Genomic DNA, 18,447 nt, shown 5'->3' with positions numbered 1-18,447 from the left:
AAATGTGAAGAAGGTGTGAGTAACAGATTTTGTGATGATAAGAGACCTTTGAGGAGAACCATTAGGTCTCCCTTCCTCCCGCGGCCCTCACAGCGTCAACATGGGATTCGACACAATCTGGAACTCTCACCCCAAGAAGTACGGCCCAGGCTCCCGTAGATGGTAAGAAGTGCTCATCGCTGTTCACTAAAGCACGAAGCCTTTGCCTCAGCGATATTACATGTGGGAAGTGGAGAAAGCAGAGAGGAGAGGGTGCAGGAAGCGGTCTCTCCTCCACGTGTGGCGCCGAGCTGGGTCAACTCGTCCTCTTCTCCCTCTTGGTGGTGGTGGTGTGCTGCTTGGTAGTGGCTCGTCAGGGTTTGTGTCATGAGGGTGGGGGGGGATGGCGGGGCAGGTGTTTAGTTCTGAGGCAAGGTGGTTAGGTTGTGTGGGGTGGTATTAGCTGAGGAGGGTTCGTGTCAGGCAAATTGTAGTGGTTTGAGATGCTATGACATTGTATAGTGCTGAAAACTAATCTCTCTTCCGTACATTGATGATTACTTCGCTGTTCATTCAGTCCTCACAATTTGCATTTAACTCCTGTCCGTTTTTATTTATTTATTTATTTTTTTTTTTTTTTTTTTTTTTTTTGCGTGTTATTTCTATTACTAATTCCATGTAACATTGATGCCTTTCTGTTTGTCAAGATTTCACTACCAATAATAGATCTTGATAAAGCTATTGTATTCTGCATAGGTACATAACTCAGTCTTCATAACAACTTTCTGGTGCAATTATTCATTGAGACCGGCATACCTGCAGATTCGTGCTAGCTTATATATACCCTAGCTCCATAAAGTATCCAGTTACCTTAATACCACAGTAATATGGACATGGTTGCAACGTAAGATTCTGTGTTGAGATGAATAGTCTATTGTCACGTCTATGGTGTAATGTTGACTGGCTCCCATTAGTTTAATACTTTAAAGTCGTGCTGCCCTCCAAAGCGTGTGGTGTGACATATTTATATAAACCAAGCATTTTGTCTGTATTTATTGTGTTAATACTCTCTTCTCTCATCAGCCGGGCTTGCTCCAACCGTCATGGCCTCATTAGGAAGTACGGCCTCATGATCTGCCGACAGTGCTTCAGAGAATATGCAGCTGATATAGGCTTCAAGAAGGTGAGTATTTTCCTAGTTGTATATTACAGTGTTCAAGTGGGACTCATAGTGACTTGTCTCCATATCTACATTTGTCTAAGTTTTCCTTAAATTTCTGCACACTTTCTGCTGTTACAATCTTATCACTTAATCCTTTCCAGTGTGTGTGTGTGTAAAATTCACCAGCACAGTAATCTGGTGGTATAGTTTGTATACAATTAGGATTAGTAATAAATATCTTGTCTCTTGATACTTTCATGTTGACAAGTTCAATCAGGTGCCATATGTCTTGTTTGTAGACATTTGTAATTTCTGTTTCAGATTCATAGTGTCTCGTCACATGAAACACACACTCTCTCTCTCTCTCTCTCTCTCTCTCTCTCTCTCTCTCTCTCTCTCAAGGCGGTGTCACACTAGCACTTTTTCCGTCAATTAATGTGATTTTGGTCTATTTTTCACCGTTCCGCATGAACTTATCGCATGAATTTGTCAGACGATAGGGATCGTTTCTGTCTACAAATTTTCCGCCTTTGTTTACATACCAAGACCAAGACCACAAGACTTGCCGCGTCTCCTCAACCTGCTTCTACGTGCATTGGTTCTGCCACTAACCATGAACGCATCCATGCACGCTTTTTGCCTTGTTTAGCTCGTCTAAGTTTCGTAATACACAGTATTATGTTCAAAGCAGCGTATCTTTGCCGCAGCGTGGCCTCCATGTTTGTTTACAGTAATTTGTCAGTCTGTGTTGGCGGAAAGTGACGACGAAACACCATTTGTGTGTGACAGGCCGCAGCCAAAATGTTGTCGATTTTCTGAAAAACTACACTAAAAGTGCTAGTGTGACACCGCCTTAAGTGTATAATACCACTGTCAGCAAGTGTCACACAGCGTCAGTCACCACTCAGCTTTGATGTGGAGAGCATGTTTGCCACATTGAACAACAATTTCATTTGAATTACTATATTTCCAAACATTTTTTTTATTTTATTATTTTTTTGTATTCCCTGCTTTTTGTACTCTCCATATGCAAGGATGTTACTTCAGACATTTTGTGAACTGCAAGGTGGCATTCTTGGTCCATTCAAGTTTAGTTGGCTTAACTGCCAGCATGTGAGAGAGTGTCCACTCACTCTCTTGTCTGGTACAGCACTGAGCTGTCTCACACGAGTTATTCAGTTCAGTCGGACCTCCCCATGGGTTTGGTGGTGATGCTGCATGTTGTTGAAGACTGCTGTTTGCTGCACATTGAAGCAACACCATACACACACACTCTTGCTCTTAGTGTATACTGGCCTTTACCCTCCTTGTGGTGATGTAACTTCGATGTACAGCTACCTTTTTGTGCATTAAATGGTATTTTTCATGTGTATAATGATTTATCTTCTCTTTCCAGCTGGACTAGGAGTAACGAGGGCGACGTGTGATGAGTGACCAAGAGCCCCGTGAGCTGCCTGCTGTCCATCAAGGCATATCAAATTAAATGAATTTGGCTTAAATTATTTGTTTCAAGTTCCTTGTACAGTCTTGATAGATGAAGGGAACAAAGGGAGGTGGTGTGGAAGGGATGTGAGATCACCTAATCATGAATGGTCAGACTTGTACTCATAACACTCATGCAGGCCAGAGGGTCCAGTAGTGTAATGCTGACGCTATCATCCAGGGAATATTTTGTTGGGGAAGGACCTGCTAATTGTACAAGTGGTAAAAGGCCACCCTGAAATAAAGTTACATGGTCTATGAAAGACTGCAATGTGCCAGTGCAAGAGTAGCAGTATTGAAAAATTGAGCTGTAAATCCAGTCTGAGTGTAGGTTGGGCTTCCTCCCTCGGGGCAACGGTTTCCTAGCGGGTGGGCTTCGAGATAGGAGGTACCCTAAAAAAAAGTATCCCCTTTAGCCCATAAATTCCCGTGAAAAGCCCACGTGGTATAAATAAAAAAAAAATAGAAATGAAGCAGTCTGAAGTACTGATCTCTTGCAAGAAGCAAGGTGAGGAGGGGTCAAAAAGAAAATGAAAGAGAACAATAAAAGAATTGGAAAAGCAAAATTTATATAGAATTTTTCAACGATACCAGGTTGAAGGAGGGGTAAGAATTGTTTATCAAAAGTGGAACATTCCCTTTCGTTCTTCTGGAGGTCTTGCTGAAGCGAGAATAAAAGAAATATTCTCGAGAGCAGATCCTGAGGGCTGGAGCGAGAATGAAAGAGAAACATCTTGATGTGGTGTGAGGGTTAAGAATGAAACAGGTAGGATGAGCCCATTGCCACCTGTCCATCTCATTCTCACCCCAGCTCTCGCTGCAGCAGGACTTCCACCAGAAGGATATTATAGGGGTTAGCGTCGTTTCGTACACAAATATATATATATATATATATATATATATATATATATATATATATATATATATATATATATATATATATATATATATATATATATATATATATATATATATATATATATATATATATATATATATATATATATATATATATATATATATATATATATATATATATATATATATATATATATATATATATATATATATATATATATATATATATATATATATATATATATATATATATATATATATATATATATATATATATATATATATATATATATATATATATATATATATATATATATATATATATATATATATATATATATATATATATATATATATATATATATATATATATATATATATATATATATATATATATATATATATATATATATATATATATATATATATATATATATATATATATATATATATATATATATATATATATATATATATATATATATATATATATATATATATATATATATATATATATATATATATATAATATACCCACAGTCCATGCCTCTGCCTGTACTTTTTTTTTTTTTCTTTTGTAAGAAGGGAAACTAGCCAAGGACAAAAAAAAAAAAAAAAAAAAAAAAAGGTCCACTTAATTACCAGTCCCCTTACAGGTCAATAAAAAGAAGGGACAAACCTCCCTCTTCAGAGAAATCAAATCTTCCTAGGAAGATGGAAATAGACAGATTGCCAGAGAAAGGTATGAATGATTGAGAGTACTGGTTAACTCTTGCATTAGATTGCATTGCGATAGAAGATAACAAGAGATGCAACATTCCGGCGGTGAGAGAGACTGACGAGTGAAGATGGACAGACAGTCAGAGGAAAGGAGTTGATAAGATGTAAAGCTTTTGATTCCACCCTATCTAATAAAACTGTCACCTGTGAGTGTGATCCTTGGTGACTGAGTGACTGTGTGCGTGGAAATCCCCCCCTCCCTCCAACATGGGAAGAGTACATCCACGGCCGTGAGCACACCTACCAGCGAGAGAAGAGCGAAAATCATCCACCACCATACTTCATGTAAAAAAAAAAAAAAAAAAAAAGTATTGGCTGTTTGATATAATATCTTCTGAAAAAGTTGGACTGCTGTTCCATCAAACTGTCAATGAATCTCAACCATAGTTTATAAGTTATGGGATATAGCTGTGGTGGTAGATAAGCTATAAAGTTTTGAACAATTTTTTTTTTCCTCTCTCTTAGAAAGTGTAAATTTGAACAAAATACAGCAATTATATGAGATGATTAAGCACATGGTATAAGAAGGCATTGTAATGAGGGAAAATTAGATGAAGTAGTAGGATATGAAGCAGCCACATGAACAGCAGTCCCGGGGTGAGGACTGGCCGGGCGGGAGCGTGAAGATGGCCGTCCCGTGTCAGATGGTGAGGGACAGGTTCCCGGATATAGACGAGGAAATCTTTCAGTATGTCGAAGGTAAGTCATCGCCGTTCCACAAGAAGACGCATATGAATCTTTTGGAAGCAATGTGGAAATCCTGAGGTTGTGGTAGGCATGGGCGTGGCGTCAGGTGGGAGTAATGTGGTGTCTGCATTTACTTCATGACACCCACACCAATACTTTTTTAGCCCTTCACCTTGCCTTCCTCTCTTCATTCAACCGAGTCCTGGAGTTGTGTGTCAGGCTCCTACCCTTCTATATCTCATTCACGATTTATTGGAAGGCGTTACTGTTTGCTTACAAAATATGGCACACACACACACACACTTTTGTTTACTTTGTTAAATTTCACCTCCCTGCTGGAGCTAAGGCGGGCCTCCGGTGTGACCAGGCAGCTTCGTTCCTTGGTAGTGTGTAGGTGTGTCAAGGAATCGCCAGTGCTGGGTGGCCTGGTGTTGGGGCCTCGTCAGGTACTGGTGCCAACCATGTGTCCAGGTGTTTGAAGGAAGCTCCCTGACGGCCCTTGGCACAACACGGAACAGACGTGCTCCATTCCTTGTCACTGAGTGGTGCACAACTGTGGTGGTGGCGTGTGTCTTAATGTAGCCCAGTCATCAGGAACCAGTTTTTGTAGGATCATCCACACACAGATCACCATAGTCTGTTCCATCTATGAAGTCCATTCAGAATGGGGCAGGGCTCGTCGTTTGCCTCCAGCCATACTGCCAAATCAATCTTCTTACATGTGTCTCTCTTATTTCCCATCCATGTGCTATTTAAAAGTGATATTTAATGTATGCTGGTATAGTGAAGGAGACCACATAGTACAGTGAGTGTCCATGTTGAGCATTATAACAACCATGTATAAAAATTCTGTGGGATGTGGCTGAGTTTTTTTTCCATTGTTGTCACAATGTGGTGGTGGTGGTCAGCATGTCCCCTCGGGTCCCTCACCTGGTTCGAGTCAGGTCACGCTCACGTGGTGGCACGGGGAATATGTTATGTAATATTTTTCGTATGTTCCTGTTTCTATTTTCTTTTGTGCTTATGTTTTGTTTTGTTGTTGTGTGATAGCCGGGTTGGCTATCACACAAACGGCTCGCCTGCTGGTGAGCCGCTTAACCGCGTTCGTCCCCCGAAATATCGTTTGTCCCCTGGGTCAATATATTGACAAATTTTTGGGTCGTCTCGCGAATTGTTCGTCCCTAGAGACGTTCGTCAAGCGAGGTTTTACTGTAGATCACATTGACATTTGCACCCTCGCTGATGGTGTCTAGTCTTGGTGTGCCAATAACTTTGGCAGGCAGTACTGGCCTTGTTGTCTGTCATTGAAGGTATTTGTCTTTCCCAAGTGGTCAGTTAGATGCTTTGTGATCACTCATTAAAGAAATTTGATGATGTGAGAGGTTAGGACTACCAGCTGGTAATTTTTAGCCAGCCCTGTTGCTTCCTTTGTATGTGGGTGTCACTATCCCTTCTTTTAGGATTGGGGGAATATTGTCCATTCCAAGGCATTTGTGGCTGTTTGTTCCAATGGTACCTTTAGCTCACATTTGCACTGTTTCAAAAACCTTACAATAAAGCCATCCAGATCAGGTGCAGAATCTGCATTGATGGTTTCAATATCTTCAAGAAAGTCTTCAGTTTCTGGGTTGATGTCAGTCAATATTGGTGTTTTGGTGATGTTTGCCTGCATGTAGAAAAAGATTGCTGGGTCATGCACAGCTTTGTTAGGGTTGGGCACACTGAAGACACTTGTACTGGACTTTGAGGATATTCACCATCTCCACTGGATCACTCTTAAGGTCTCCTTCCACATTTTCAAGTGGACCTACTGCAGATATATTTTTGCATTTCTTGTTGGTGTAGGCAAAGAAAAATTTGGAATTATCCTTTATGTTGTTCACTGCCAGTACTTCCTCTTTCTTCCTTTGTTCTTCATGTGATTTCAGTAACTTATATTCAATTTCCAGGATGGCTTCTTGTATCTTGGCCTTTGTGTTTGGTTGAGGACTTCTTGTCAGTTTGTTCTTGTAGAGGCCTCTGTTGCTCATTAGAATGTGGCGGTCTCTCAGTATGAGTCGTTTGTTTTTTGAGATGCTTTTGATAGCACATGTTCCCTGCATACCTTTGCACGTATTGCTGTAAAGTAATTTTGTTTGATCTTGTATTTCCTAAAGCTGTCTCCTATTCAATGCTTAATTCATTCCTCAGACCGGGTCAATTGATGTCTTTGTGGTAGAAGTTTAACTTAGCCATTTCTGTTTGAGCTGTGCATGTCCTTTGTGGTGTGGTGTGCATTAGTGCATTGATTATCTTGTGGTCTGTCATGGTGGTCTGGAAGAGTTCATATTACCTAATATATTATTCCATGGTTGTTACTGCACATCAGATCTAGAATATTGGTGGTTTGTTGATGAACTGGGTCAAGTATTTAGTCTCAGCAAGGCCAGTCAAGATTTACTGCCTTGATGAAAAGAGATAGAATTTCATGTTTCTTTGGAGAAGCTAAGTAACAGTTCTGTATTGATTGCTACGTTACTGTCAATAGACATGGCTACTCCTCCATGACTTCTGTCCCTCCTGTCTGTGCTGAAAATGTCATAGTTGTGGATTCTGCATCTTGGACATCTTTGTGTAAGTGCTTCTGTTCAGGCAATCATGAGTACTTTGTCTGTGGTGACTATTTCTTACAGTAGTGGAACCTTATTTTGGTTGTTCCTGATATGAGCCCCTGATGTCACTGTGAGGAGATTTATCAGTGGGGGCAGTGGCACCTTTTTTTTTTCCAAAGTTCTGGTCTTTCCATTTGGGCAGTAAGTTTAGTGGTCAGTTTTTGTAATTTTTCTTGTTGGGATATCAGCATCTCCACTTTGTTTCCTAAAAAGTGGAGTTTTTACTCTGAGTAATTCTTCTCTACATGGTTACTATTATGCTGGCGTCTGTTCTTCTTTTGGGGTGTTTCCTCTGCAGGATGCCTTCTCATTGCCCCCTTTATGAGGGGGAGGGGGTATCTGCAGTCAGGGTTTGTGCACACTTTCTTGTTTACACTTTCTTGTGTACACATGATAAGATGAAAAGCAAAGCACTGACTGCCTTCGTTGCTTCCTATTCTCTTGTCAAGACCATGTTTTACAAATTTCATGCACTTGGGATGTTAACAGCCAGCACTAACATTTCCAGGTGTCCTTGCAAGCACTGAAGACTTTGAGAACAGTGAGGATGTGTACGATGCCATTGGTGGGCTGCTGGTGGATGCCGTGGGCCTTGAGAAGGATGGAGAGATCAGGTGAGCTCACCACTATAAATGTTATGCAGTAATGTGTGTGTGTGTGTGTGTGTGTGTGTTTGTGTTTGTGTTGGTGTTTCTCTCCTGTATTTCATTTGCTACCTGTGTGTGTGTCTAAGTGTGTTTATTTGTGTTTATTTCCTAAGGTATGAGATAATGTTACCAATGTATTTTTATCATTATCATGATGTTGAACAACATTTGTAAGCTGTTATTTATTATTTCTTTTATTTATTTTTTTGGAGTGGCAGGGGCATGAGCATGGCGGACAAAAGGCAACAAGTCCCTCGTGATGTTTTCAGTGGCATAGCTAAGGTAGGGGACGGGGGAGTGATCCATCCAAGGTGGCACTTTTTGGGGGCGCTCTCTTAATTGATTTATCGTCTTAGGAGGGATTGTGTGGCGCCACAGACCAGGGTGATGTATCTTTGTTGCTTGGGGGCGACGTACATGGCCAAAATATCTTCAAACATCTTTATTAGTTAAGAACAGGGACACAGGTTTATTGGGATGGGTTTAACTTTGGTGTAATGGGCTCCTGTGCTTGATTAGGCCGTCATGGCAGTGTTTAGTGGCTTTAGGGACGACAAGCGTGAAGGCCGCGTGCTGCCTCGGACGGCAAAAACACTACTTATGCCACAGATTGTTCCTGATGTGCCATTACGTGAAAGTTTGCCTGGATTGGTGTTGTACAACAGCTCAGTGGTATTGCTTGTGTTTTGACTCATCATTTTGTTATAGGAAGAAATGAGTTTGTATGACAAATGGTTCTATTTCTGCTTATTATCAATCTTTCTTTATAATTGCAATGACCAAGGTGTTCCTCTTCTTTTTTTCTACCATTCAGTGTTTTGTTGGCTTGTTTCTTATTGTGTCCACTGCTTTCATTAATTATGTCCTTATTCATTGTCACAGAACACATACAGTACTACAGGAGTAACATATTGATTTATTTTCCCCACACCATTCCTCTCTATAACTCCAACATTCCCCTTTACCAACCATGCACACCTTCACCATCATCTTTACCACTTCCCCAATTGCACTGTTTTCCTCCACATCTGTTCCTGGATGTGTGGGAGCAGGAGGCTGTGTGGGGAGGTGATGGACCAGTTGACGACGGCTAATGGTGCTCTGGAGCACAAGACCCTGGAGGCACCGGTGCAGCTGGCACAGATGGCAGCTAACATGGAGCTGGACGAGCACGAAATCAAGTCTGTCTGGACAAGGGAGAGAGATGACGCACTGGTAAGGAATGGTGAGAGTGGTGGTGATAAAGAGCAGCTGAAGGAGCAAGAGCAGGAGGAAATTGATTATTGAGAGGACTAGAGGAGGAGGAGGAGGAGGAGGAGGAGGTAGAGATGGGTAATGTGGTCAGCAGTGGTGTTGAGACTGATAGGAATGAAGATTAGACTTGTAGTGACCTGTGAGATACTGATGACAGTTATAGATATGATAAAAAAGTGACATTTTATTTTTTATCACAGAAAGTTGACCAGAGAAAACTGGATAAAGCAGAGGCAAAGCTCAAAGAAAAGAAGGAGAAGCGTATCAACACAGACAAGAAGGAGTTGCAGCCACCCATCATCCTGGAGATGGCCACGGCCTCCCAGGTAAGTGTGCACAGCTTGGGAGCCATCACTGCTCTGAAAATGACAAGCTTAACCTTTGATCTGGTCCTATTCTTTTACTTTGTTGATGTATGTGTATTCAAGTATTTTTTATATAATTTGTAAAGTTTGTAACTTATTCCCTTATTATCTAGAAATTAAGAGGTTTCTTAATTTTCATGTGTATTTTTCTATTTTGCTAAACCAGGATAACTTGTTTTGTGGTGTTGCAGATTGTCAGTAAGAAGGACAGAGCCTTGGATGCAAAAGGAATCTGCAACACAAAGGACATCAGGATAGAAAGCTTTGATGTGGCCTATGGTGACAGGTGACCCACTATTTGTACTCATTACAGTGTCATGCACATTTGTTTCATATTGCTAATTGTTCCAAACTACCATTCTGTGTATGTACTCCAGTGTGTTGTGATTGATTGGAACAAACAAATGGAGAGTTGCACCAGAGGCATCTCATGGAAGTAGATCCTGAAATATTTCAGGAAATGGATTATCATTACCTCTGAATACTAGATTGTCTCATAATGTGAAGTTATGACATATTTCACTCTGTGTGTGTTTTGTGGTAAGACACTGTCATGTCTTATGACTTTTCAGGGTTCTCATTCAGAATGCAACTATATCTCTAGCCTTTGGTAGAAGATATGCCTTAGTAGGGAGAAATGGTCTTGGGAAAACAACGCTGCTGAGAATGATGGCAAGGTAAGTGGTGACTGTCCAGTAGTATTGTAATAGTTTTACAAACCTTAGAAGTTTTTTTTTTTTTTATGCAAGAGAGGAAGCTGGCCAAGGGTAATAAAAATTTTTAAAAAGCCCCGCTTGATTGCCAGTTCCCTTAAAAAATAAGTAGAGTTAGCCAAAATTCTGGGACAAGTGTCTCGAAACCTGCCCATTAAAAGAAGTCAAGTTGTAGGAAGACAGAAATTTAGAAGCAGGCAGGGAGTTCCAGAGTTTACCAGAGAAAGCATAACACTTCACCTCCTTGAGAAACTTGTCCAAACTTAGTTGTAATGTAGCCCAGGCTGTGGTGTATGAGATCAGGGTAAAGATTGTAATCTTGGGGATTGGATGGCTTATGAATTTAGTGATAGGTTCTTTATACATTTTTGTAGCAAGTCTATTTGCTTTCCTTCCCACACTGTGTTTATAAAGGAAAAATTAAGTGAATGTGTGGCTTATAGATGCACCATTTCCTCCTTTCTCTGCCTAGCCGGAGCCTCCGCATCCCGAGTCACATCTCCATCCTGTACGTGGAGCAAGAGGTGACAGGAGATGACACCACAGCCCTTGAGAGTGTGCTGGAGTGTGACATTCAGCGCAGAACCTTGCTGAACCGAGAGAAAGAGATTCAGAGCAGAATATCTCAAGGGTGAGTCTTTACTTCTCTTCATCTTTTGTGTTACCTTGTTTTTTCCCTTGAATGATCACTTTTTCTATCTTCAGTGTTCCATTTTCTTTCCGTTGATCCATTTATTTTTCATATTTTATATTGTAGTTAGGTAATACATTAGTCCTACTCTCCTTATGGTAGTAGTTTATAAGGAAATAATGACTCACTATACAAAGGAAACCAATGCATCAAAGCACTATGGCTATGAAACAAATGCTTCTCATCTTTGTGAACCGCAGAGAGCAAGATGATAGCCTCGCCACACAGCTGTCTGAGGTGTATGCAGAGCTTCAGGCCATTGAGGCAGACAAGGCCCCTGCCAAGGCTAGTGTCATCCTCAATGGACTTGGCTTCAATCCTGAGATGCAGTCAAGGAAGACCCGGGAGTTCTCTGGAGGGTGGAGAATGAGGATAGCATTGGCCAGAGCACTCTTCTCACAGTAAGTTGAAAGGGAGAGATTGGTGTCTGGCTGTGAAAGAGTCTTAAAGTGATAGATGTCATCCATCCTTCCATACTTCCATCCATATTCATGTTCTTTAGATTTATTAATGTATTCATTCTGTGTATGAAGTTGTGTGTTTGTTTTTTGTTCTATTTATTTATTTAATGTCATTATTTGCAAGAATCCTCATTTATTAAAAGAAGAGAGAAAAATAGTTCTATATATGTGAAATGAGGATATGACAGTAATGAGGTGTGTGTTGGCAGGCCAGACCTCCTGCTGCTTGATGAGCCTACTAACATGTTGGACATGAAGGCCATCATCTGGTTGGAAAACTACCTGATGGGTTGGGCATCTACCTTACTTGTGGTGTCTCATGACCGTCACTTCCTGGACATTGTGCCCACTGATGTTCTGCACCTCCACTCCCAGACCATCGACATGTACAGGTGAAGTGTCTGCATTCTTCTACTTTGTATGTAAAGAATACCATTGCTGTCTTTCAACTAATTTTTCTTCATGTTCCCCTCTCCATATTTTCATGTTTCACTTTTCTCTCGCAGAGGAAACTATGAAAACTTTATTCAGACCAAGAATGAGCGGCAGAAGAATCAGCAGAGAGAGTACGACGCCCAGATGCAGTTTCGTGCCCATGTCCAGGAGTTTATAGACAAGTTTCGCTACAATGCCAAACGTGCTTCCCTTGTCCAGTCCAAGATTAAAATGCTCGAGAAATTGTGAGTTGACTACACCAAGAACTGATTGGTGTTTGTGAGTGTACTTGCAGCATTAACACTTATGGAATTTAAGTATGGAATTATGTGGTAATCTTGCTTGACATTTTGCTTAATACATAGAAAAAGGAAAATTGAAGCCTGAATGTATTGATAGTAGCATATAGGATAATGTCTGACTGTGCACTTTTTGCAGGAGTGGTATGAGAGGTATTTTCTTTTTTACATTGAAATGATACATTTGTCAACCATTACTAGGTACAGGGATTTCTTGATTTATACATGTTTTGAACATGCAGTTTTGAAATAACACAAGGTAAAAAACCTAGTCATTTTTTCATATTACACAGATTATTTAGAATAACACAATGCCAAGAAAATCAAGTTGCACAGCTGGTTTAGTTTGGTGATGCAGCTGCCAGGTGTCACCAGGTGTTTCCCATGTGTACCTTCATGCTCTCCCTTCGCACTGTGCTTCAAGCTCATCGATGCTATTGTTTTACTAGATTTGAATGTGATAAATCTTTCTTCTAGTCTACCACAAATTCAGATATAATCTCAATATGTGCACCTTTAGCTCACTGTTCTAGAAAAATCCTGGGTGCCTGGAAAAAAATCCCATTATGGTTCGAGGAAAGAAGAGTTATATTATAACAAGAAAATAAGTAATTATGAAGATTTATTTAATCTTCAGAATGACTGTTATGGGTGGCCCTCTCAGTTTGGCAAGCTTAGCTCTTATGACATGTCAGTGGGTGTCCACCAGTATATATCCTTTACGGTATGATGCCGTAGGATATCTACCAATCAGAGTACAAAGAAATTATCATGATTTGGTAACACTAAATCACTGCCTACTATTGGCCAATGGCCAGCATAAACAAAATGTTTTTATATTACTCAAGCAATTTCTTTGAATAATGGATGCAAGATATATATGATTGTATCATACTTTACTTTGTTCATCTGTAGTTACCAGCATTTGCAAGAATTCCTAAATAAAGTTAATGATAACATATATATTCTAAGCAAGCACTATAAGTATATTGTTTGTGATTTCTGACTCATGTGTATTTACCTTCTGTATTCGTGCGGAGTCATTGAGATGGAACCAGTTCCTGCCTAGCTCCGCTGTACAGTTTAGTTCAGTAATCACGTTCACTTTATGCAGTTTTTACATTACGTGATCCCTTCAGAAACGTATCCCTCGCATAATTCAAGAAATCCCTCCACATAGTTCTATTCAGACATGCCTAGGGAATTGTTCATAGGTGTAATACTTATTGCCATTGTATTGATGTATGTGAATAGGACTGCTGTTTGTGTTGTTCATGAAGGATAACTTTAAAATGTTCTGTAATAAGAATGAGGAGAAATGCAGCTTTAACTTGAAGGTTGATAATAGTTAGGTTAGGTAGTGCTTGTAGAATGAGGAAGTGGAAAGCAAAGTCAACATTGATGGTGTTATGTTTGTGTTTGTGTGGCAGGCCTGAGCTGAAACCCATTGAAAAGGAGGTGAAGGTGGTGCTGAGGTTTCCTGAGGTGGAGAAGTTGAGTGGCTCCGTCTTGCAGTTAGATGAGGTGCAGTTTGAATACACTCCAGGAAATCCCATCTTTACCAGTGTCAATCTCTCGGCTGCCATGGACTCCAGAATATGTATTGTGAGTATAATTTTTTTTTTTTTTTTTTTTAATACCGTGTGAGCTTTTCACGGGAATTTATGGGCTAAAGGGGATACTTTGTGGGATACCTCCTATCTCAAAGCCCACCTGCTAGGAAACCCTTGCCCTGAGTGAGGAAGCCCAACCTGCACTCGGACCATGGACAGGATTTGAACCCGTGCGCTTGGAGACCCCTCGGACCCCAAAGCACGCATGGTTCCACTGTTGTCTTGCACTCATCCCAAGGGAAATGAGTGTACAAAAGTTGAGAGCAAATGATGTTGATTGTATTTTTCTGTTCTTGGTGTGTTGAATCTGTAGGTTTTTGTTTGGTTCAGGTTGGAGAAAATGGCACGGGCAAGACCACACTGCTGAAGATCCTGCTGGGGGAGCTGGACACAACCAAAGGACACCGGCTGGCCAACAGGTGTGTGTGTGTGTGTGTGTGTGTGTCCGTCCATGATGTTGACATGCCTCAGTATGTATTAATCTGCTGTGTCTGACATGTTATAGTAAGACATACAGTGGTACTTACTTTCGTGGTAAGAGATGACATTTGGTCATGTTTTAGTCAACCGAAAACCTGCTTTCCCACCATGTACCCAAATTCATTGGAGATTAAGAGCAAGAAAACATTAGTAAGTAGAGCTGAGTGCCTTGCCTTAACCTGATTCTCGCTCTAAAGGGATCATGGCCTAAATGACTCTTGGCCAAAAGGAAACACAGCCAAGAGACGTGAACTCAGTTGATTTACCCCCAAGAAATGTACCCCCAACAGCAGGTGTGATGAGTGTATGGATTGGGAGGAAGGCACCTTGCTTAAGGCTTACAGACAATGATCAGAGGTTAAACATTTGTCTTATAATTAAAGATATACTTCCTTACATCTCTCGTTTTCCTCCCTTGGGAGACTAGAAGCTGAGGGTTTAGTGTTAGGGATGAGCTGCATGAGAGATCTGTTCCTTTCTCACATTCCAGCTTGAACTCTGTGCCTTCAGCCTCACAGATAATTTTGCCCACTGGCTGATATGCCAACACAGCTTTTTGCTTTAAACCTTCATTGGAATTATAATGCGAGCCTTTTCTAATGCAGGTTGTTACCAGCAACCTGGCGATCTAATCTGTTTATTGATTATTTATTGTTGAATATATTTACTATTTAATTACTAATTGTAAGTGGAGTTCATTGGTTATTTATTAAACTAAAACACTCTGTTGTATTTCTTCACCTTGAGAGCTGTTCTCAGCCTCTATTTTGACTGATTTATATACTTTTCTGTTTTGGTTGATTCATCTATTTGTTTATTCATCTTTTTGTGTGTATTACTGGTGTGACTGTTTGTTTGGCAGGTCGCTGAGGATAGGCTACTTCACTCAGCACCATGTGGACCAGCTGGACATGAGGGTGTGTCCTGTAGAGCTGCTACAAAATAAATACCAAGGTAGCTATCATGTCCGCTCTTGTCTGTTCATGTTTCTCCTTTGCTCGGTGTCGTTATCTGTCTCTTCCTCATCCTTTCTACTGTTTTCTACTGCTTGGGAAGTGTCAATTTATTTGTAAATATCTTCCCTGCAAAAAAACTCCTAAATGGCTTTAGAGACGTGTTTCCCATCTTGGGGTTAATGTGAAAATTTTGATAGAATTATCTTTGCCTTTCTTAATTAGTCTTGTTCATTTAGATACTGATAAATGGAGAGCACTTACTGAAATACAGCTTTGTAATTATTAGGGCGGCCAACTGAAGACTACCGTCGTCAGCTTGGGTCTTTTGGCGTCAGTGGCGACCTGGCCCTGCAGCAGCTGGCCAGTCTGTCAGGTGGTCAGAAGTCCCGTGTGGCCTTTGCTCTCATGTGTATGGGCAATCCTAATTTCTTCATCCTTGATGAGCCGACTAACCACCTGGACATTGAGACGATTGAGGCTCTGGGAGAGGCAATCAGTAAATTCAAGGTGAGTTTGGAAGGCATGAATATCGATGATATTTAATGAAATTACCTTTGATGTACTTTTTTTATGTAAGAGGGGAAAGCCGGCTAAGAGGAACAAAACATTTAAAAAAAAGGTCTGATAGAGTTAGCCAAAAGTCTGGGACAGATGTCTGGAAATCTCCCTCTTAAAAGAAAGCAGAAGCAGGTAGGGAGTTCCAGACTTTACTAGTGAAAGATATGAAAGATTGAGAGTACTGGTTAACTCTTGCATTAGAAGTTGGACAGAGTAGGGATGAAAGGAAGAAGAAAGCCTTGTACAGTGAAGCCACAGGAGGAGGGGAAGCATGCAGTTCTCAAGATCAGAAGAGGAGTTTGCATGAAAATAGTGGTAGAAGACAGCAAGATGCAACATTGTGACAGTGAGGAAGAGGCTGAAGACAATCAGTCAGAGGAGGGGAGTTGATGAGACAAAAAGCTTTTCATTCCACTTTATCTGATAGAACTGTGTAAGTGGAACCCTCCCAAACATGTGAAAGTACTCCATACAAGGACAGATAAGGCCCTTGTACAGAGTTAGCAGTTGAGGGAGGTGAGAAAACTGGCAGAGATGCCTCAGACTGCCTAACTTCATAGAAGCTGTTTTAGCAAGAGATGAAATGTGAAGTTTAGATTATCACTTATGAATCAATCTCTCTCTCTCTCTCTCTCTCTCTCTCTCTCTCTTTTCCTCCTCAGAAATGCAAATTGTTTAATTCCTTTCATATTAATTTTTATCCATTTCTGTTCATATTGATAAGTTAAATTTTTGTCAAATGTGTATAAATTTTTCACAGAAACCTAGCAAGATCTTCACAGCACCCTGGCATTCCATTGAAGTTTGAGAACCAGTGTCCTAGATTATGACTTTACAGTACTTCTTATAGCAATGGCATTGGTGACATGCTGTAGATATTTACTTAGGCTGGTCCCAACCTGCACTGAAAATTAGTTTATGACGTGGCATCGAAACAGAACTCTGTCATATCTCAACAGCCCCATATATGAATGTTAGATAAAGTATTTATTTATGCATTTGAGTGTGAGTTCATGTTTCTTCTCAGGGTGGAGTGGTGTTAGTGTCCCACGACGAGAGGCTTATCCGCATGGTGTGCACTGAGCTGTGGGTATGCGGGGACAAGAAGGTGCGGTGCGTGGAGGGCGGCTTTGACGAGTACAGGGTGCTTGTCGAGAAGGAGATTCAGGCCACCTTATAAGGTTGTCTCTTCTCTAGTGAGTTATTTTAACCACATTTAGCTACAAAATTTTGAATTCTGTTGTCAATGTTATACCGAACAAGGTTTTCTGTAGAACTTTGTGATATGGTTGATTAAATATTTATTTATTTATATTAAAAGAAAAATGCTTTTATACAGAAGTGTTCTAACATGCAAAATGCCTAAGTCTTATTTGCAAAATCAGTTGACAATATAAGCATTATTTATCTACATACATATGCTTTTATTTACCAACTTGACATTTTCAGGTAAAGATTTGGTTTTGACTTGTTATATAATAGTTTATACACTTACCCATTCAGTGGTGCTACTAAAATTGATAAACAAAGAAATGATATTTCAAAACCCCAAAAAACAAATGTTTGTTTGTTAATGAGGCCAGCAACAGAAACACAGCCAGGCTCTGCTGGCACCATCCCCTAAATGGGCAGCCTCATGATTTGCTCAAAGGAAAATAATAATTTAGTTATGAAATGAATGACTTACTTTTTACAGCTGTCTGGTGAGAATGTTACTAGTGATGACTTATTGACCAACAGTTGTGTCAGTGTACAGTTAGGGTAAAACATTGTTTACAGCTTTCCCAAGTGATAACTTATTGACCAACACTTGATTCAAAGTTCACAGTTAAGGTTGAACAGTGTGTACAGCTTTCCTGTGGGGCCCCTTGAACAGATTGTGCATCACCACCTAACTACTCTCACCTACCCATCCACATACCTGCTGAAACCAGGTTAGCCCTTGTTGCCATATTGTTCTCCTTTGATGCACCTTCACAACACATCACCTTCAACCATCATTGCTGCATCATGCAAGGATGATAAAAACAATGTGTAGAAAACTTAATGTATATTTTCCAGTTATCTAAATCTGAATTTATCTTTATTAATTTGCAAAAACAACCTTTAGAAAACATGTGCATTAAATATAAGATTCAGATATAAAAAGTATCGACTTATTTAAGGTTGCTACTCTTTGTCTATACATAAAACACTACCTACAGCAGGGGGTCAATAAATATTGTAAAAGTAGCAGCACAGATACACATCTCACAGTTCTTGTCCACAATAAACAAGCCATAGGGACCACTTGGGAAATATAGTATGCCTTTTTAACATACACATCCTCATTCCACAACTCTGTTGTTTATAATTACTATATACAGATGTATAGTT

General features: G+C 40.1%; 2 protein-coding genes across 4 annotated transcripts in view; one reads left to right on the top strand and one right to left on the bottom strand.

The window, feature by feature from the left end:
• The first annotated feature begins 4,812 nt into the window (after window positions 1–4,812).
• Window positions 4,813–17,604, top strand: LOC123507099 (ATP-binding cassette sub-family F member 3-like). Its single transcript, XM_045259665.1, has 15 exons — window positions 4,813–4,960; window positions 8,108–8,213; window positions 9,299–9,461; window positions 9,701–9,826; window positions 10,057–10,151; window positions 10,438–10,542; window positions 11,051–11,209; window positions 11,470–11,670; window positions 11,940–12,122; window positions 12,237–12,410; window positions 13,895–14,069; window positions 14,408–14,496; window positions 15,420–15,511; window positions 15,800–16,020; window positions 17,099–17,604. The coding sequence occupies exons 1-15, from the start codon at window positions 4,828–4,830 to the stop codon at window positions 17,249–17,251; spliced, it is 2,175 nt and encodes a 724-aa protein (XP_045115600.1). The 5' UTR covers window positions 4,813–4,827; the 3' UTR covers window positions 17,252–17,604.
• Window positions 17,605–18,106: 502 nt separating this feature from the next.
• Window positions 18,107–18,447, bottom strand: part of LOC123507097 (histone acetyltransferase KAT2A-like) — a 20,541-nt gene continuing 20,200 nt past the window's right edge. For all 3 annotated transcript variants that reach the window (XM_045259662.1, XM_045259661.1, XM_045259663.1), the window contains exon 16: window positions 18,107–18,447. This exon is cut by the window's right edge and continues 343 nt beyond it. The gene's annotated coding sequence lies outside the window, so the exon portion shown is untranslated.

This window comes from Portunus trituberculatus, chromosome 21 (genome assembly GCF_017591435.1).
Source record: "Portunus trituberculatus isolate SZX2019 chromosome 21, ASM1759143v1, whole genome shotgun sequence".
Classification (NCBI taxonomy): Eukaryota; Metazoa; Arthropoda; class Malacostraca; order Decapoda; family Portunidae; genus Portunus; species Portunus trituberculatus.
This window is presented reverse-complemented; position numbering and strand designations above follow the sequence as displayed.

Coding starts and splice junctions, on each gene's coding strand:
- LOC123507099 (XM_045259665.1), top strand. CDS start 4,828: ATGAAGCAGCCACATGAACAGCAGTCCCGGGGTGAGGACTGGCCGGGC. Junction 12,411..13,894: donor ATTAAAATGCTCGAGAAATT/GTGAGTTGACTA, acceptor TTTGTGTGGCAG/GCCTGAGCTGAAACCCATTG. Junction 16,021..17,098: donor AGGCAATCAGTAAATTCAAG/GTGAGTTTGGAA, acceptor GTTTCTTCTCAG/GGTGGAGTGGTGTTAGTGTC.